The 21,071-nt window shown below is 40.4% G+C and overlaps 1 protein-coding gene across 4 annotated transcripts in view; it reads right to left on the bottom strand.

Annotated features, from left to right (window-relative positions):
* Nucleotides 1-21,071, bottom strand: part of LOC122563206 (innate immunity activator protein-like) — a 102,378-nt gene that overhangs the window by 8,661 nt on the left and 72,646 nt on the right. For all 4 annotated transcript variants that reach the window (XM_043716765.1, XM_043716768.1, XM_043716764.1 and 1 more), the window contains exons 4-9: nucleotides 20,089-20,211; nucleotides 16,929-17,154; nucleotides 12,964-12,999; nucleotides 9,068-9,329; nucleotides 5,187-5,339; nucleotides 460-1,186 (exon numbers count right to left, since the gene is read on the bottom strand). In XM_043716765.1, the coding sequence (XP_043572700.1) occupies nucleotides 460-1,186; nucleotides 5,187-5,339; nucleotides 9,068-9,329; nucleotides 12,964-12,999; nucleotides 16,929-17,154; nucleotides 20,089-20,211 (1,527 nt within the window). The remainder of the gene's footprint in view (nucleotides 1-459; nucleotides 1,187-5,186; nucleotides 5,340-9,067; nucleotides 9,330-12,963; nucleotides 13,000-16,928; nucleotides 17,155-20,088; nucleotides 20,212-21,071) is intronic.

Here is a 21,071-nt window from a genome sequence, read left to right as displayed (position 1 = left end):
TTAAGTGTATAAGTCCTGCTAAGATTTGCTTTCCCAAAATGCAGCACCTTGCACTTATCTGAATTGAACTCCATCTGCCACTTCTCAGCCCATTGACCCATCTGATCAAGATCTTGTTGTAATGTGAGGTAACCCTCTTCACTGTCCACTACACCTCCAATTTTGGTGTCATCTGCAAACTTACTAACTGCACCTCTTATGCTCGCATCCAAATCATTTATATAAATGATAAAAAGTAAAGGACCCAGCACTGATCCTTGTTGCACTCCACTGGTCACAGGCCTCCAGTCTGAAAAACAACCCTCCACCACTACCCTCTGTCTTCTACCTTCTGTTTTGTAGGCACTCATAATTTCAATGTATTTACATTATGATCAGTTCTGTTCATTTCTTTCAGTTCATTTCGCTGATCCACACTGACCAATAAAAGCTATCCTGTCATCCTTGACCAGGTCTCACCTGAATAGGGTGTGCTGGCCGATACATATAATGCTCTCGACCTCTGCTCTGTGAACGTGGACCTCGAAAGGCGCCTTGTCTGTCCAGCGAGCGAGGACGCCCATTCCTCTGCCTAGTGCGCTCATGCCATGACTGTAGCTCCTCTGACACAACCTCCCTCAGCAAGCCCCTGTTGGGGTATTCCTTTAGTGAAGGAGTCCTTACAATCCTGCAGTGTGATGGAGTAATTCGCTGCACGGTCGGTGAATTTTTCTCATCAATGTATTGGCACTCTCTGTAAAGTGGAGTATTTGAGTATTGCACAGTGGAATATTGTCGATTTGGATCCTTTTCCCACATTTGATTCATTGCATTTCCTTCTGTGCGTTCAACTGCTCGATAGTGGGAGAATGACTGGCTTGGATTACAATGATAATATCCACTACCGTGTAACATAGGTATTTCCAGGTTTACAGGCGAGTTATAGACTTGCCAATGCCTTGCTGCTGCTGCATTATATTCATGAGGTGTTGGAATATATGTTGGAGTTGACGTTCCAGAGCTATTGGATTCTGAGCTGGCATACCCACTCAAAGGATATGGCATTAAATGTAAATGATCACTGTTTTTCATTCCAGTAGCATGAAAATCGGGTATAATAACTGCATAATTTGATGATCTTCTTTGGGGAACCATGCTGCGCCCTCTTTGATCAGGAGGTGCTGGGAAACGGCTCACATCTAAATATCTGTTTGGCAGCAAGAAAAGTAAAGTAACTTAGATATATTAACCTTACATTGACCTTAATTATATATGCAAGCTATTTATCCATCTTTTATCCATAACAAAAAATATAAAACAATTGATTAAAGATTAAATACTCTTTTGGAGTAAATTGTTAACTCAAGTCTATTCCAAGTGGTTGTATCCCAAGGCTACAGATCTATTGCATATTCCAGAAAGTATTTATAACTCATAATCATGGTTCAACCTTTACTCAAATTACAAGACCATTTTTTATGTTTAAATGTAAGGAAACTTGGAACTGCATGATTTTGAGTTCTACATGTTTCAGGTGCCATGAATCATTTCTCCAACTAAGTAAAATTTCTGAGTGAAAGTCTTGTACAAATTCTCATTGACTCTCAAATTTAATCAACAAGACTCCAAATCATTTATCTGACCCTGTCATTCAATTCCATTTGGTCTTTTTGTGAAGCTCATTCTTGGTTGAGAAAGAACAAGAATTCTTTGTTTCAAATTTGAGAGTCTTCCTTATATGAATTTCTGAATTTAATTTTTGACACGACATCCCTAACCAATAAACCTCAATAGTTCAATCTAAGTGTACCAGAAAGGTCAGTACTCCAAGTGTTGACTCAATCTGAAATCCTGAAGAAATAAGGTTATTTTAATAATTGAAGGAGGCACTGAAACCCTGATGAAGGACATGCCCGAAACGTCAATTCTCCTGCTCCTGGGATGCTGCCTGACCAGCTGTGCTTTTCCAGCACCACACTCACAACTCACACTCTCTAACATCTGTAGTCCTCATTTTCTCCTAGGCACTAAAATAGCATGACAAAGAAGCTTAAAGAGTCACCCAATACAAATCAGACAAGGGGCCCTGTTGAACCAATTGAGAAAGCCTGAGGCATTTAAAGGATAAAGTGATGAATTGCTCTGTTTTTGTTTTTGCAGAAAAATAATTTCACATTGGTATTGTAGAGTAAGCAACCCTTTTTGAATTGATTGTGTTTTCACAGGGAAATCTTTGGAACCTGTCTGGACCTCACTGCTCTAGATGGGTATGGTTTGCATTGTGTTTAAAATGAGGTAATGGCAGAATATTCTGGTAGCCCAGAAAAGCCTCAACACTTCTCCAAAGACTGTCGACAGGTGGAACAGCCCGTAGTGTTAGGTAAGGGGTAAATGTAGGGGTATGGGTGGGTTGCGCTTCGGCGGGTCGGTGTGGACTTGTTGGGCCGAAGGGCCTGTTTCCACACTGTAATGTAATCTAATCTAAAAGATGTGTTTGCCGGCACAGAGTTCAATTTGGGTCAGAGTATAAACAGGTTAAAAACCCATGGTCCCTTTCCTCAGAGAGTAATCCAACTCCGGGAATTGTATCTCCTATCTTGTTAGCTATTATTCTTCAGCACAGTGTCATGATACAAAATATTTCTCACCTAATACCTCCTAATAGGCACTGCCCACCACATTACAGCAAACACTCCATAAATTTTATAGGCACATTTTTAAATGAAAGATTTATTTAAAAATTCTAATAAATGATTTAGCAGCTATAGGAACAATGTGCTGACTCCTATCAAATAGTTCAGATGCTTTTCTCATGGTTCGCTGTTATCCTCGATTTGACCAAGTTTCGCTGATTGTGTTATTCTCACAGTGCTAATGCAGCAAGAGAACTGTAAAACTGAAACGTTACAACATTTTATCCCCTAGCAAGTGCAAATTTTACATGTACGTTAAAGATTTGTGCCTGTTGCTCTACACTGGGGAAGAATCATGATCAACAAGCACAAAGTACAAAAGGTACAACGCTGCAACAATACCAACTGGGTAATGCATTAACTTTGCTCAATACAACAAACGTATCCATGTACAATCACATCGCCACCTAGATATCAAGTGGAACTGATTGTAACTGGGAAAGTTCTGCAAAAGGGCTACAGGACCTAAAACATTGACTCTGTTTCCTCTCCATAGATGCTGTCAGACCTATTGCAATCTCTGTTTTTGACTCTAACTGCACTGTTGACCAAATACATTTTGAACCTCTAGACTGAAGAATGTGGTTGAAATTTCATTTGTTTGAGACATTTTGGTTTTAGCGAACAGAGGGGAAAGACTTGCATTTATGTAGCATCATGCATAACCTCAGAATAGCCCAAAATGCATTACAAACTTTAAACTACTACTTCTTTACAGTAGCCACTAAAAATGTAGGGTTTATACTTGTTAATTTGCATACTGTAAATTCCCACATGTGACAATGTGACAATGGCCAGTTAAGTTTATTTAAGTGATGTTGATTCAGAGATAAGTATTTACCAGGATACTGGGGGATAACTCCCCTATTCTACTTCCACCTAGTTACATGGGATGTTTTTCTCCAATCGAGAAAGCTGGAAGTAATTTGGTTTTATGTTCCATTTGAAAGTTTATATCTTTGATATTATATCACTCCCACAGCATCGTATTGGTATCAGCTCAGATTTTTGTGCTCAAATCTCAAGAGTAGAACTTAAATCCACAAGCTTCTCACTCAGAGAAAAAGAGGGTTATCAACTGAGTCACAGCTGATTCTATTTGAGTCTGTTAACGCTTGATGCATGCATTTTCAAATAATCCTCTAATTTATGGGTGGTGTTGATTGATCTATTGGTTTCTTTGAAGTTCTTCTGTATGTGAGTCTTTTGTTGTGGTGTAACATGGATGTTTGATCTGGGTAGTTTGATATGACTTGTATACGGTAATGTGTTGGTATTTATGGCTCATTCAAATTTCACATATAAGCATTTAGAACATTGATAAGGTCTGTAAGAGCATACAACCGTAAAACATGGAGCAGAAATTAGGCCATTTGTTCCATCGAGTCTGCTCCACCATTCAATCATGGCTGATAGGTTTTTCAACCCCATTTTCCTGCTTTCTCCCCATAACCTTTGATCCCCTTGACAATTAAGAACTTATCTACCTCTGTTTTAAATATACTCAATGACCTGGCCTTCATAGCCTTCTGTAGTAATAAATTCCACAGATTCACCATGTCATTGGGTTAGTCATCCAGAGCTTCAGACTAATGCTCAGAGGTCACTGGTTTGAATCCTACTGATTAAGCAGGAGGAGGAACTCTACAAATATCCACAAATGGGAGGAGAATCAGCACATTAGTGCAAAAGTCAGGGCTGAAATATGTGCATCTACCTTTACTCAGAAGTCCTAAATTGATGATCCATCTCAGTCTCTGGTTGAGGTCCCCAACATCACAGCTACCACTCTTTAGCCAATCTGATTCTCTCCACATGATATCAAGAAACAACTGGAAGTACTAAATCCAGAAAAGGCTGTGGATACTTAAACATTCTGGCAACAGTATTGAAGACCTGTGCTCCAGAGCTATCTCCATCCAAGCCAAACTATTCTACATCTTTCCCTTCAGCATAGGCAGTCGTGTGTAACATCTGCAAGACACAGAGCAACAACTCACCAAAGCAGCTTCAGTAGTACCTTCTAAACTTACAACCTCTGTCATCTAGATGGACAAGCATCGCGGATACAAAGGAACAACTGCAAGTTTCCCTTCAAGCCACACACCATCTTCACTTAGTACTGTATTGCCATTCCTTCACTGTTGTGATGTCAAAATCCTGGAATTCCCTTCTAACAGGGCTGTTAACACACCTAGACCTCAAGACTTGCAGTAGTTCAGCAGAAAGCTCACCATTGTCTTCTCAAGAGCAATTAGAGATTGTCATTAAATACTGTTGTCACCAGAGACACGCACATCCTAGATACAAAATAACTGACATTAACAGAACTTCAAAATACCCTTAATTGGCAATATATAGAAGATTTGCTAACAATCCATTTAGATTTTACCTCTCAGATAAGTTATATGGCTCCTATTCAAGAGTTTTATGATATACCAGCACCTAGCATTGAGTTAGAACCGGTTCTTGATTCCAGATCAATTATATAGTATTTATTTTATTCCTTCCTACCTTGCTGTTTGATGGTGGAGGCGCCCTCGTAGTTCAGGGGTTGATGGTGCACTTATTGAATTTTGATTTGGAAATAGATTGTTCCTCATTTCAAAATGTTGTAAAGACATGATATCACCTGATCCAGAATCCAATGGAGTCACTGCTGGACTGCTGAAAAATTTAAAGGAACAAAATTGACTGCTAATGTATAAGTATCCCTTAAAAATATAACATGAATTGCTCCTCAGTCATCAGGTCAGCAGAAAACAAAATGGAAACAAAGGGGAAGAAATGAGAGTGCTGCATGCTACAGTGTTCCAGTGAATCACAGCGCAAACTTCAGGAACAACATCTTATTTTCACACTAGGCATTTTACAGCCTTCTGGATGTAATGTTGAGCCCAACACCTTTAAACTGTGAACCTTTCTTCTTTCTCTTTTAGCTTGTGATCATGTCCTTCTCTCTCCCCCCCCCCCCATCCCACTTGGAGTCCTTTCAAGTCTGGCAGGAGACACACCATTGTTCTGCCATTCTCACATTCCGATCCCTTAATCTGATCTATCAACATCTTTTCTTCACTGACACCCTACACCCATTATCCCCAGCCATCACTACCATTCCCCCCCCTCAATTATAGCATAAACGCTGTCCCCTCCACACTTTAGTTCTGATGAATAGTCATCTAGACTTGAAACATTAGCTTGTTCTCCCTCTCCATGGATGCTATCTGACCCGCTGCATTTGTTGTTTTCAGTGCAGTTTCCAGCATCTGCAGTAATTTGTTCCTACTGTAGTTTGATTGTTGGAAGCCAATCATTTCAACCCACAAATTGGTGCAGGAGTTCCTCAGGGAGATACTTGAGGCCCAATCATTTTCAATTGCTTCTTTGCTGACCATTCCTCCATGCTGGTTGGAAAAAAAATCATCTTTATACCAATGGTATTGGCATTAGGATTGAATGCCATTTTAATTCCAATATCCAGTTCATTATCCACAAAAATGTTATATATATTGTGACTTACAGACTCTGTCAGAATACTTGATTATGTGACAAAGCGGAGAAGCTTGCAAAACTGGCTCAGATCTATAGAGAAATTAGGATAGAAACTAACAATCCATGCCTGTTTCTATTTTGGGTAATCCAGTATCAAGCGCATTTGATGTGGTTACAGTATATAGTCAGGACTGGATTTCTGATTACCATGGTGTGGTTCTAGTTGATGTATCAAAGGACATTAACACACGTGGATTCTTGATACCAATAAGAAATGGAAAGGACGTCACAAGCATGAACAGCAGTTGCTATATGAAATAAAAAACTTCAGATTATACCACTCAGAGCATCAGTAAATTCAAGGGCCCCATTTAGACTCAGAGACTCAAAGACATTTACTACACAGAAGTCCAGTCGGCCCATCATATTCATTCCAGTCAACAAAGATCTGACTACACTAATCACATTTTGCAGCTATTGGCCCAAAGTGCCAGTGGTTATGACAACTCAAGCAATTATCTAAATACTGCGTATATGTTATAGGAATGTTTGACTTAACCAGCCTTTCAGACAGTGATTTAGAGTTTCCCAACATCCCCTGAGTGATTTCTCCTCTTGACTTTGTACCTTTTACCTTAAATCTGTGACCTGGTTATTGATCTCTCAACTAACTTTCCAATCCATCTCTCAGGTCCCTTCTAAACCTTTGCTGCTCCAATGCAAAAAACAACCACCATTCCAATAGCTTAGACCCTCCAAATCCGGTAGCATCCTGATAAAACTCCTTTGCACCCTCTCTAGTGGAATCACATTTTCATATAATTTGGTGACCAGAACTTCATGCAGTATCTAATAAGTGGTCTACCAGCATTTATACAGTTCAAGCATAGCCACCTTTGCTGTTATATTCTATGCCTCAGCTAAGAAAGGTAAGTATCCCATATGCTTTCTTAACCACCTTATCTATCTCTCCTACTACCTTCAGTGCTCTGTACAGCAAAGTCTCTCTGGTCTTCAGTACTTCCAAGGGTCCCACCGTTCATTGTGTAAACCATTACCTTGTTAGGCCTAGACAAGTACATGACTTCACACTTTTCTGGTTTGAATTTGCCACTGCTCTGCCAACCTGGCAGACTGTTGTTAATGTCCTGAAGTTTACTGTTATCCTCCTCACTATTTACCACTGTGCTAATTTTCATGACACCTGAAAAGTTTTCCATCATATCCTCTTCATTTAACTTCAAATCATTAATGTGCATTGCAAACAGCAAGGGTCTAGCGCGAAGCATTGCAGATCTCCACTGAAAACACACTTCCACCCATGGAAGCATCCTTCGACCATCATCATCTGCTCCTTCACCAATTTTGGATCCAACATGGCAGGCAGAGTTCAGAGGGGTGAGGACTTGAATGCAGGAACAAGACGTCTTACTATGTCTCACAGCTAGCATACAATATCCCTTTAAGAAATATGCTCATTACACTATATCATCATTATTTCCTGGCACTTTTTCCGATGGAATAAAGGTCCAGTTTCTGTTTTACTGGAGTTACTTGCAGCATGACACAATTAGGGAGGCATGCAGTAGTATGAACTGCCCAGTATTAGCCCAGATATGGCTGTGCCTAAGATGATTATATATGTAGAGACCAGGAGCTATAATAAAAGTCTAATGCATCTTTCAGTAATACATTATCCATGTTTCATTTTTATGTTCCAGGAACTAACATTAGCAGTGAGTCATCAGATACTAATAGTCCGCTGAAAGTATAAAATCAGTATTGCATCTATGATAGATCATGCAGATCAGATTCACAGCATCATGATGGGGTTCACAGTTCTGTTGTTACAATTGGACCTCTTATATTTGAGAGATAGTAGCAATAAGGAGAAGGAAAGGCACAGATCTACAGTCAGCAGCAGTATCACAGCACCATCGGTTTATATGATACTGCTGTGAGTTTTCACAAGGAAGAAAGACTTATTATCTCTGATCAAAAGACCAAAGTAAGTTTGTGACAGAAAAATAGAATAGGGAATTAAATTAGGCATTGTGGAAACTCTGTCTCAGGAGGAAGCAATGAAGTATTAAAAAGACTGCTAGAACATTTAAACCTTTTATTCTATGAAGCAAAAGGAAGCAACAAACCAAGTCATGGCAGCGTGGGAACGACGAGACAGTTTGCAATAGAACAAAACTGAGAACAAGTGCTGAAGCATGTTACAGACTGTCAATAAGGATGTTGTGATGGTATTCACTACAACTAGGAGAGGTCTGTAATTTTAAAAAGAACCACTGGCTGTCATTATGTCAAAATTTGTGTGTGCTATATGTGTCTTACTTCTTTAGTTTCTGTAAATTAGTTTGTTCACTTGGAATTTTAGCCGAGTTGACTCAAGGATTTCTATAGACCTAACGGTGGCTGGGATGCCTGATGCCCTAACTGTCCACTCCCAATATGGAGGACATTGTCAGCTTCTAGAGTAGACTGCAGAGACATTAAGGACAGTTAACCTCGAAATGTTTTGTTCTGAAGGGCACAAAATATCAGCAGGGGGATGATATTTGTTGAATGCTAAATTAGTCACAGCAGGAGCGCTACTCCTGCTTTCATGTCAGTATCCTGGCCCACTCCTCATTTGCCTCCATAGCCTCACTCCTTTTGATGGCATTCCAAGGCACAGGAGCTGCAACATGTCATTTTCCCACCTCTGTTCTCACTGTTCAAGTGGCCTCCACACTCCTTCTAGGTGAAACAGTGACTCACTGGTATTCCTTTCAATTTATTGCATTGTAGTTACTGCTACACTGAGGAGACCAAGACAAATTGTGTGACAGTCCATTCATTCTGCAAACGTAAACCCTGATCACCCGTCAATTTAAATAAAATCCAAATTGTACCTTGACTTGCTACTCAAAGAGGAGCTTCTTTTCACTTTCTCATATGGTTCATCCAGATTAGACTCCATCCATGCTGTGTCTGTGACTGGTGATTTGTCATAATCACTCCATTGATACAAGACAGGATTAATCCCTTCCAGAGTTTGAGGTGGGGTCGGCCTATTGGGCTGCAGAGGAGGCAGCGAAGATTGGTTCCTTTGCATCCCATGCTCAGATGTCAATAATTCTCTTGACGAATTTTGGCTACAATGATGTCCCATCTCTGTGAAAAGCAAAAAAATAACATGGGTCAAAAAAGAATCAACTAGACAAAAGTGAGGACTGCAGATGCTGGAAATCAGAGTCTAGATTAGAGTGGTGCTGGAAAAGCACAGCAGGTCAGGTAGCATCCGAGGAGCAGGAAAATCGACGTTTCGGGCAAAAGCCCATCATCAGGAATGAAGGCAGGGAGCCTTAGGGGTGCCCTCCCACTTATCTCTCCACCCCAGGGGCTCCCTGCCTTCATTCCTGATGAAGGGCTTTTGCCCGAAACGTCGATTTTCCTGCTCCTTGGATGCTGCCTGACCTGCTGTGCTTTTCCAGCACCACTCTAATCTAGACTCAAACAAAATCAGTCAGGTCCTTAATAGCACCTTTCCATTTTGGCAAAAGTGAAACATGAAATCATTTTCCACTTGTGACCTAAGAAACTATGGAGTCTTTTGGCCCAGCATGTTCACTGCTTTAGAATCCTGGTGTAGCTCACTTTAGAAAGTCCAATAGGAAACAAATAGCGACTTGTTACGAAAAATGTATTATTAGCTTTATGGTAACAGTGCTTTACAGAATATTTAAACAGAAAATCTTTCTTTTATGCAGTGTTGATAGTTGATGATAATGTAAACATTTAATATGTGCTCTGATTAACAAAAATTCTGCATTGCAAACTAGCTCTCTGACTTCTTGCTCAAAGCTGCGCACATTGTCTGCCTTCTCCTGCAAAATGAAAAGTTGTAGTAAAGGCAGATTGAGGGCCTTAAGTGCTGGTTAATTGTCACTCAAGGGCTTCTATAGGCCTAAGGGTGGTTGGGATGTCTGATGCTCTACCTGTTCACTCCCAATAAAGAGGATAAATTTGGAGGTGAGCAGCAAGGTGCCAGGCTGACCACCTCCTTTATTTGTGACCTTCTTCCCCTTTCCAATACGCTGGCAGGAGGCAGTAAAGTTCAGCCTTTTAATTCTGTTTCTTTCCCACAGATACTGCCCACTGTTTGTCATTTTTATAAATGACCTGGAGGAGGGGCTAGAAGGTTGGGTGAGCAAGTTTGCGGATGATACAAAAGTCGGTGGAGTTGTTGACAGTGAGGAAGGATGTGGCAGGTTACAGCGGGATATAGATAAGCTGCAGAGCTGGGCAGAAAGGTGGCAAATAGAGTTCAATGTAGGTAAGTGTGAGGTGATTCACTTTGGTAAGAGCCTGAGGTCATGTTGCAGTTGTATAAGACTCTGGTGCGGCTGCATCTAGAGTATTGTGTGCAATTTTGGTCGCCATACTATAGGAAGGATGTGGAGGCTCTGGAATGGGTGCAGAGGAGGTTTACCAGGATGTTGCCTGGTATGGTAGGAAGATCGTATGAGAAAAGGCTGAGGCACTTGGGGCTGTTTTCATTGGAGAAAGGAAGGTTTAGGGGTGACTTGATAGAGATGTACAAGATGATTAGGGGTTTAGATAGGGTTGACCATGAGAACCTTTTTCCACGTATGGAGTCAGCTATTACGAGGGGGCATAGCTTTAAATTAAGGGGTGGCAGGTATAGGACAGATGTTAGGGTAGATTCTTTACTCAGCGAGTCGTGAGTTCATGGAATGCCCTACCATAGCAGTGGTGGACTCTCCCTCTTTATGGGCATTTAAACGGGCAGTGAATAGGCATATGGAGGATAGTGGGCTAGTGTAGGTTAGGTGGGCTTGGAATCGGCGCAACATCGAGGGCCAAAGGGCCTGTACTGCGCTGTATTATTTTTCTATGTTTTCTTTTTCTATGCCCTGCCCCGTGGAGTATTTCCAGCATTTGCTGTTTGGGTTTGGTTTGACTTTAAACAGGAGCAAACATCACAAAAAGATACCTTTAAGATGGATGTATTTCTCATAAGATTGTTATGATCGCAGTAATACAGAGTTAATATGTTGCATCAACCTTTCAGGTGTAAAACAGGCAGTAAAATGACAAACGTATCAGAAAAGTGGCATTCCAGGAGCTAATACATTTGGCAAAGCCTTTTTTTAGGAAATTATCCGTTTGAAATGTGGTTCCTGCACATGTTTCAGGAGTTGTTCACCAAATTTGTTTAAAGTCATCAGTCAGAATGCTTCTCCTTCTTCCACATTAATATTGTGCTGCAGGTGAGTCCATTCCTCAACCACACCCAACAGCCCTCTCCTTTCCATGGCATCTTTCTGTGTAAGCAAATTACTTGCATTTTTTCTAATTGAGGCTACTGTATTCACTGCTCACTATGCAGTCTCCTCTGTAATAGGGAGACCAAACACAAACTGAGTGACTGCTTTACAGTCACCCCTTCATTCCTCAAGCATGATCCTAGTCCCCTTGCCCCCCCATCCTTTCAAATTTCTTCCTTACTCCCATTCTGAGCACTCAGTCATTACCCCAACAGCAGCATTCCAAAGAAACGCAAGGAACACCTCATCTTTTGATTCGCTACTTTACTGCCATCTGGACTCAGCAATGAGCTCAGCAATTTTAGATTATAACATCTCTCCATATTTTGCTTCCTTTCTCTTTTCAGTGTTGGGTTTCCTTCCTTTTTTTAACTCTTTTTATTGCCTTTGAATGACCGGCTTCATGACTCTGCCATTCACATGACTTGTAGATGCATCTTTTCTTTGTCATTTCCTTTGACCTTGCAACAACAACTCTTTTGTCAGTTAATGTCACCTTTTCACAGACCTTCCCTTTTGTCCTTAATCCCACCCGTTCACATTCACTAGTTTAAAACTGTTGCATGACTAACTTATTTTCCATATTTGATGAAAGGCCATCAACCTGGTAACTCTCTTCCAAAACACTGCCAGGCAATCTGAGTATTTCCAGCTTTGTTTATTTCTATTTGGATTGTGAGCTGCTGTTGGCCTTTACTTGCCATCTTCCTGTTTGTCCCATTCCTCCATCCTTGGGCTTTCCTGCAGACTAAACTGAAACTTGAAAGATCTGAGCTGACAAATATAAGCCCAGGGAAACCTTAGAAGCACAAGCAAAGCCTATTTGAATCTGCAGCATGTAAAAAATGTCCAAAACAGCTAAAAAAGCAAACAAAATTAACCTTCCTCAATTTAATTTTATTCATTCACAGGATGTGGATGTCATAGGTTAGCCCAGCATTTATTGCCTGTCCCTAATTGTTAAGAGTCAATCACATCACTGTGGATCTGAAATCACATGTAGGCCAGACCAGGTAAGGATGGCATTTTCCTTCCCTAAAGGACATTAGTGAACCAGCTGGTTTTCCCCCACAATCGATAGTGGTTACCATCAGACTATTAATTTCACATTTTTTAAATTGAATTCGAATTCCACCATCCACCATGATGGGATTTAAAACCAGGTCCCCAGAACATTACCTTGTCTCTGGATTGATAGTCTAGCACCACAAGGTCGTCACCTTCCATGAATCACTATTCAGATCGACAGACCACAATTCAGTCTGTGGTATATAAATCTTATTGATCGAGGAGATGAGACTGAACATTCAGGATATAAAATTTTACATCACAATGCACATAATGATTGATAGCCACCAGTAGCCCATTTGACACCCCATCTGATTTTTGATTTCCAATAATCCCTTGCACAACCCAATACCAACTACAACTTTTGCAATTCACAAAGTGAGACTTACCATCTTCTAGAGAACTGTCATCAGAAGCAATCAATTCTAAAACAAAGAGTGTTGTGAGAATTAGATTTTAATACACCCAAATCAATTGTTTATCCTTTATATTTCCATTCAAATAGATCTAGCAGCTCAGGTCCAGGCACAAAAGAGGTACCCAGGGCCATCAATGGTAGCAAAATGATATTTAACCACAATCTATAATATCATGAACCAGTACAAACCTCACTCTACCATTGTTATCAAGTCAGGGGATCAACCAAGGTTCAACGAAGAGTGCAGAAGGACATGCCAGGAGTACAGCCAGGCATAGCTAAGAGTGAGGTGTCATCTGCTGAAACTACATTACAGGATTATTTGCATGTCAAACAGCATAATCAGCAAGTGATAGACAGAGCTAAATGGTTCCACAATCAATAGTTTAGATCTAAGCTTTGCAATCCTGTCACATCCTGTTGTGAGCTGAAAATGTGTTGCTGGAAAAGCGCAGCAGGTCAGGCAGCATCCAAGGAACAGGAGACTCGACGTTTTGGGCATAAGCCCTTCTTCAGGAAGCCCTTCCTGAAGAAGGGCTTATGCCCGAAACGTCGATTCTCCTGTTCCTTGGATGCTTCCTGACCTGCTGCGCTTTTCCAGCAACACATTTTCAACTCTGATCTCCAGCATCTGCAGTCCTCACTTTCTCCTCTTACATCCTGTTGTGAGTAGTGAATAGTGACAATTAAACAACTCACTGGAGAAGGAGCAAACATCAAGATTCTTAATGACATGAGGAGCCAATCTCATCAGCGCAAAAGATAAGATTGAAGCATTTGCAACAATCTTCTGCAAGAAGTGCTGAGTGTATGATCCATCTCAGCCTTCTCCTAAGATCCCCAGTATCACAGGTGTCAGACTTCAGGTAATTTGATTCACTTCATGTGCTATCAAGATATAGCTGACGGAGCTGAATGCTTTAAAGGTTATGGGCCCTGACAACATTGCAGCACTAGTACTAAACATGTCAAGAGCATGCAATGCCTCTAGCCAAGCCGTTCCAGGAGAACTATAATATTAGCATCTACCTACCAATGTGGAAAATTGCCCAAGTATCTCCAGCCCCAAAAACAGTGTGACAAGACCAATCCAACCAATTACTATTCTGTCACTCTATTGCTGATCATCAGTAAGATGATGGAAAGTGTCATCTGCAGTGATATCAGTCACTACCTACTTAACAATAGCTCACTGACACTCAACTTAGATTCCCCCAGGGGCACTTAGCTCCTGACCTCAATACAACCTTAGTTCAAACATGGAAATAAAGAGCTGAATTTCAGAGGGGAGGTGAATAAGGGAATATTTGACTGAGTGTGGCATGAAGGAGCCCTACCAAAACTGGAGTCAATGGGAATCAGTGAGGAAACTCTCCACAGCTGGCACAAAGGAAGATCGTTGTGGTTGTTGGAAGTCAGTCAACATCATTCTACTTTTCATCTATCATAAAATTGGAAAGTTTGCTGATGACTGCATGTTACTCTACACTCAGACAGCACGGTGCCTCAGTGGCTCGCACTGCTGCCTCACAGCACCAGGGTCCCAGGTTTGATTCCTGCCTTGGGCGGCTGTCTGTGTGGAGTTTGCACATTCTCCCCTTTTCTGCGTGGGTTTCCTCCAGGTGCTCCGGTTTCCTCCCATAGTCCAAAGTATACAGGTCAGGTGAATTGGCCATGCTAAATTGCCCACAGTGTTAGGTGCATTAGTCAGAAGAAAATGGGCCTGGGTGGGTTACTCTTCGGAGGGTCGGTGTGGACTTGTTGGGCCGAAAGGCCTGTTTCCACACTTTAGAGAATCTAATCTAATTTATTTGAAACTCTACAAATGTAGAAGCAGTCAACGTCCAAATGAAGTAATGATGTGGAGGTGCTGCTGCTGTTGGACTGGGGTGTACAAGTTAAAAATTACACAACATCTATTAGACTATGACCTAGTGTTGTATGATTTTTAACACACAAAACAAGACCTAGACAATATCTAGGTTTGGGCTGACAAATGGCAAGTAACATTCCTGCCACAGGTCATCTCTAACAGGAGAGAATCTCACCATTACCTCTTGATAGCCAATGGCTTTACCACTGCTGAATGATCTGGGGGTTATCATGAACTAGAAACTGAACAGGATGGTCCATGTAAATACAATGGCTAGAAGAGCAGATTAGATTAGATTACTTACAGTGTGGAAACAGGCCCTTCAGTCCAACAAGTCCACACCGACCTGCCGAAGCACAACCCACCCAGACCCATTCCCCTACATTTACTCCTTCACCTACGGGCAATTTAGCATAGCCAATTCACCTAATCTGCACAATTTTGGACTGTGGGAGGAAACCGGAGCACCCGGAGGAAACCCATGCAGACACGGGGGGAATGTGCAAACTCGACACAGTCAGTCGCCTGAGGCGGGAATTGAACCCGGGTCTCTGGCGCTGTGAGGCAGCAGTGCTAACCACTGCGCCACCGTGTCGCCCAAAATTAGAGACTAAGAATCCTGCAGCAAGTAACTCACCTTCTGATTCCCCAAAGCCTGTTCGCAATCTACAAGGCATAAGTCAAGGATGTGATGCAATACTCCCCAGTTAACTGGTTGATTGCAGCTCCAACAACACGCAAGAAATTTGATATTATCCAGGACAAAGTAGCCCACTTGATTGACATCACATTTGGGAATATTTATTCCCTTCACCACTGATGCTCCGTAGCAGTAACCTCCTTTTATATTCTTCACAGAGTTAGGTAATTTGTGTGAATTGCTGCTAGTGATGCCTCACTTATTGGATATATGATCAGACACAGTGCTTACAATACTTATGTATCTAAATATATAATAAGATTTCAACACTATGTTGTGCATCATATAAGCATTACTAATGACTATTTGAACAGCAAACATAAAATAACTAAAAACATTTTAAAATATCAAAATGTAGGCTATAAAGTAATGCAAAATACAAAGTAATTCTGTATTTTGCGAGCACATTGGTTGATCAGTCTTAAAGCAAAAAGTTTGATCATTGATATTGGCTATGTCTTGTGACTTCTGCCTGTAAAACTGAACGTGATTAAAAAACTTTAGCTAATTTTTTTAAACAAAAAATGTCCAGCATTCAGTGATAATCCAGCAATGGTAAGGAACCCATTTGTTGAATTGAAAGTCCAATACTGCAAATGGCTCAAATATGGAATAGAAAGTGAAATTGCTGCACAAACCCAGCAAGCCTGGCAGCATCTGTAATGAGAAAAACGTTGAAGAAGATTTGACATATCTTCCTGAATTGGATCAATACATGTTTCTTTCTCCATAAATGCTGTCAGACTTGCTGAGTTTTTCTAGAGCTTTCCGTTCTTATAACCTAAGTAATTACAGTACCTGATAATAAATTGCTTATCTGTTATTAATTAATTAAATCATTAATTATGATTAATTCTGGGTTAATTATTTTTGTCACAGCTATCTCATACTAACACTGAGTTTGATAAGTATAGTTATTTTAATGAGGTAGCATAGGGATTCTAAAGCTCCCTGAATCAAATTCCAATGTAAGTTCAATATCTCCAAAGGAGAAATTGAAACCAACTTGAGTTCTAAAAACTGCAGGAAAAATTAATAGTAAATTTTTCTTCACTATAGTCAAACAAAATATAAGGTATGTACAGATTCCAGAGACTCCAATTTTTGACACTTGAACTTGAGTATTCACATGTTAATGGGTAATATGCATTTGAGTATTGTCTTTATTGGCAAAATTCCATTTTTACTGGTAGCTGCATGTTTTTTGGTTATGCCTTGCCTGTTACCACAAATCAACTCCTGTTACCAGTGCCTGAGGAAACAAAGCTGTTCTATTCCTATAAGGAAAAACACTTCATAATAATCTTGTGATGACATGTAATATTGCATATTATACTGGAGGCAAGTTAAAAGTGTCACATACCTTCGGTTGTAGTACATGGCTGCAGTGTTTGTCTACCAGCCATTTCTTGACGTTCATTTATAGCTTTTTTGATATCATTTAGTTTCTTTTGTTCTTTTACACAGTCATGTTTCCTTTGTTTTCTTATATGCCTGCTTAGATTTGTTTCTTGTGATAGTCGCTTGGCTGCCTCCACAAACTGTAACTGCAAGGCAAAGTCCCTCTCCAGAGAGGCAAGTTCGGAGTCCTGGACAACAGATTTAAAGCAAACGACATATTAGTCTTTCTTACTTCTATATCCATGTCATTAAATATTGAAAATCTGGGGATCTGCTTGAATTTCCTTCAGTTGTGCTGAATGCTCTGTTTTTTAAAATAATCTAAATAATTCACCCAAATGCCATGGCGGTTAATAAAAAAGTTTAGTTAACAACTTAGTTTTAGAAGATCCAAGATTGATAAGGATTCATTGGAAAATTATAGGATTAGGTATAACACATATCATTACATAACTGGGGTCTTCTAACATTATTTTCAAACCAATTGCTTTATACAGTCACAAACTTAAATTATGTTAGAAACACATGTATTGGCAAATTTGAGGCATTTTTGTTGTTGAGATTATGGTTTAACCGGCTAATCAGTAACTTAACTCTAAAAGAATATTTCAGGCAGAAATTAGATTTTGTTGCAACATTTTACAACAAGCACAATGAGAACCAATTTTATGGAAGAATATCCTGTGCATCAAGTACCATCTGACCCAGTTAAGAGTTCAATCTATGTGTTCTTCATTTGACGTTGTTTTGGTCTTTATGGGAATACGTTATGGTTTGAAAATAGTTCAAGAACATTTCAATCTAAAGATTTTTTTTTAAGTTAAACAGTATTGTTCTAATTTGGCGTTTGGATTTGAATGGCATTTTTATTGTTTCATGCTTTTTTTCATTCATTTAGAAGGTCCAGGATTTTGATCCAGTGACACTGAAAGAACGGTGACATATTTCCAAGTCAGAATGGTGAGAGATTTGAAGGGGAATTTGCAGCTGGTGGTGTTCCCATGTATGTACTGCTGTTGTCCTTCTAGATGGAAGTGGCTGTTGATTTGAAATGTGTTATCAAAGGTGCCTTGATGAATCTCTGCGGTGCACCTTGTAGATGGTATACACTGCTGCTTCTGAGTGTTGGTAGTGGAGAGAACGTATGTTTGTAGACATGGTGCCAAGCAAGATGGTTGTTTTGTCTTGGTTAACATTAAGCTTCTTGTGTGTTGTTGGAGCTGCACTCATCCAGACAAGTGGGGAGTATTCCATCACATTCTTGACTTATACATTGTCAACTTGGGAGGTCAGGAGGTGAATTACTTGCTATAGGATTCTTAGCCTCTGATTGCTCCTGTAGCCACTGTAGTTGTATGGCTAGTCCAGTTCAATTTCTGGGCAATGGTAACCCCCAGGACAGTGAGGGATTCAATACTGGTTATGCCACTGAAGGGATGACAGTTAGATGGTCTCATCTCAGAGATGGTCATTGCCTGACTTTGTTTTGTGTGAATATTACTTGCCACTTATCAGTCCAAGCCTTGATATTGTCCAAGTCTTGCTGCACTTGGACATGGTCAGTTTTGGTATCTGAGGAATCAAAAATGAATGTTGAACATTGTGCACAACCAGTGAACATCCCCACTTCTGACCTTAAGATGGAGGGAAGGTCATTGATGAAGTAGCTGAAGATGTTTAGGGCTAGGAAACTACCCTAAGGAACTCCTCCAGAGAGGTAATGGCTCTGATATAACTGACCTCCAACCATCATGCCTATCCTTCTTTCTGGCAGGTATGACTCTAATCAGCAGAGAGAGTTTTCCTCCAAATGCCCATTAACTCATTTTTTTTCTAGAGATCCTTAATGTCACACTGATCAAATAAGCCTTCATGTCAAATGCAGTTCCTCTCACCCCACTTCTGGAATTCAGCTCTTTTGTCCATGTTTGAAATAAGACTGTATTGAGGTCTAGAACTGACTGGCTTGGGCAGAAACCAAACCGAACACCAATGAGGTGGTTTTTGCTAATCAAATGCTGCTTGAAAGCACTGTGGATGATACCTTCCATCATTTCACTAATAATCAATTTAGATTGAAGGGATGGTAACTGGCTAAATTGGATGTGTTCTGTGCTTTATGTACGGAATACACCTGGGCAATTTTCCGCAATGTCAGACAGATGCCAGTGTTGTAGCTGTACTGGAACAGTTGTCTAGGAATGTGGCAAGGTCTGGAGCACATGTCTTCAGTGATATTGCTGGAATGTTGTTAGGAACAATAACCTTCGCAGTATCCAGTGCCTTCAGCCATGTTTTGATATCAAATATAGTGAACTCAGTTGGCTTAAGACTGGCACCTGTGATGTTGTGGTTCTCAATGAGCAATTCAGAGGGTTTATCCATGAAGTACTCTTGCTGAGCATGATTGTGAATTCTTCTGTCTTATCTCTTGCAGTGATGTAGTGGGCTTCTCCATCATTGAGTGTGGGGATATTTGTGGAGCCTGCTCCTCCTCCAGTGAATTGTTTAACTGACCACCATCATTCATAAATGGATGTGGCAGGATTGCAAAGCTTAAATCTAATCCATTGTTGTGAAACCACTTAGTCCTGTCTATCACTTGCTGCTTATGCTGTTTTGCATGTAAATATTTCTGTAATGTAGCTTCATGACATTTACGCCTCATTTTCAGAAATGCCTGGTTCTGCTCCTGGCATACTCTTTTGCACTCTTCACTGAAGTAGGGTTGACTCCCTGGCTTAATGGTAATGTTAGGGTGAGGATCCAGATTGTGTTGGACTATGATTCAGCTGCTGCTGTTGGCCCACTGTTCCTCTTGGAAGTCCAGTCTTGAGTAATTAAGTCTTTTCAACGTTTATCCATTTAGCACAAAATAACAAAATGGCAACTGGTCAGGAAGTTAAAAATATTGATCTAGCAGACCCAATGCTTTTATATAGACCAGTGATGATTCATAATTAACTTTAGCATTTGTATTAAAATCCTGAAGAATGTAAGAATTTGTTTCAACCTTTGTTGACAATTGGCTTTCACAAGAAGACAATTGTTTGATGCGGTGAAATTCTGCTAGATGTTAAATGTTAATGTAAGCTAAGCTATAATCAAACATAGTAAACTACCTCTCCTTTAGCTGTAATTGTCTTCTCATCCAACTCAAAGGCTGTTCCTATACGGCGGCGGACTGTGGGTGGCTTTTCCCCTTCTGCTAATGGGTACTCTTTTGGCAAATATCCTGTCAACTCCTAAAGATGAAATACGTTGAAATAAAGATAGTTGAATTTGCAAAGTTAATAAAGATTTCTGAGCTACCTAATTAAGTAATAAATATATAATTTAAAAATTCCTCAATCAAATCATTTAATGAAACATGTTCTTGATACAAGATAATAACACACAAAATTCATTATTACAAATTGTCATTAATCAAAAGTAACATTCATGCCATATTAAATGCCAGGCAATGCCAAGTCCAACAAGAGAAAATCCAACCATCTCCCTTTGACAGTTGACATTCAATGGTGTTACCATTGCTGAACCCTCTTCCATCAACATCCCAGTAGTCACCCTTGGCCAGAAATCCAACAGGTCAGCCTCACAAATGCAATGCCTGCAAGAGTACTTCACAAGCTTGGAATCCTACTGCAAGCAACTCACCACCTGGCTGCCCAAAGACTGCCCATTACTTAGAAGGCAATTGCAGGAGTGTGTTGGAAAACTCCTCAAATTTCTAGGCTGAGTGCAACTCTACAAAAGCTCAAACAGGAGGATATTGTTATCTATTTGATTGGTACCCCATCCAGCACCTTAAAGTTCACTTGTTCTGCCACTGATTGCAATAGTATGTACCCTCTATATATGCATTGTTGCAGCTTCCAAAATCGCTTGATCAACCATTTAGAAAAACAAGGGTTTACTGCCATCTGCAATTTACTCTCCAAATTATAAACATCCATAACCTAGAAACACAACAGCAAAATAAAAGAAATCCCCCTCCAAATTGTGGGCGGCACGGTGGCACAGTGGTTAGCACTGCTGCCTCACAGCGCCTGAGACCCGGGTTCAATTCCCGCCTCAGGCGACTGACTGTGTGGAGTTTGCACGT

The sequence above is a fragment of the Chiloscyllium plagiosum genome, chromosome 26 (genome assembly GCF_004010195.1).
Source record: "Chiloscyllium plagiosum isolate BGI_BamShark_2017 chromosome 26, ASM401019v2, whole genome shotgun sequence".
NCBI classification, from domain to species: Eukaryota; Metazoa; Chordata; class Chondrichthyes; order Orectolobiformes; family Hemiscylliidae; genus Chiloscyllium; species Chiloscyllium plagiosum.
The sequence above is the reverse complement of the archived record's forward strand: the minus strand, read 5'-3'. Positions and strand labels throughout refer to the sequence as shown.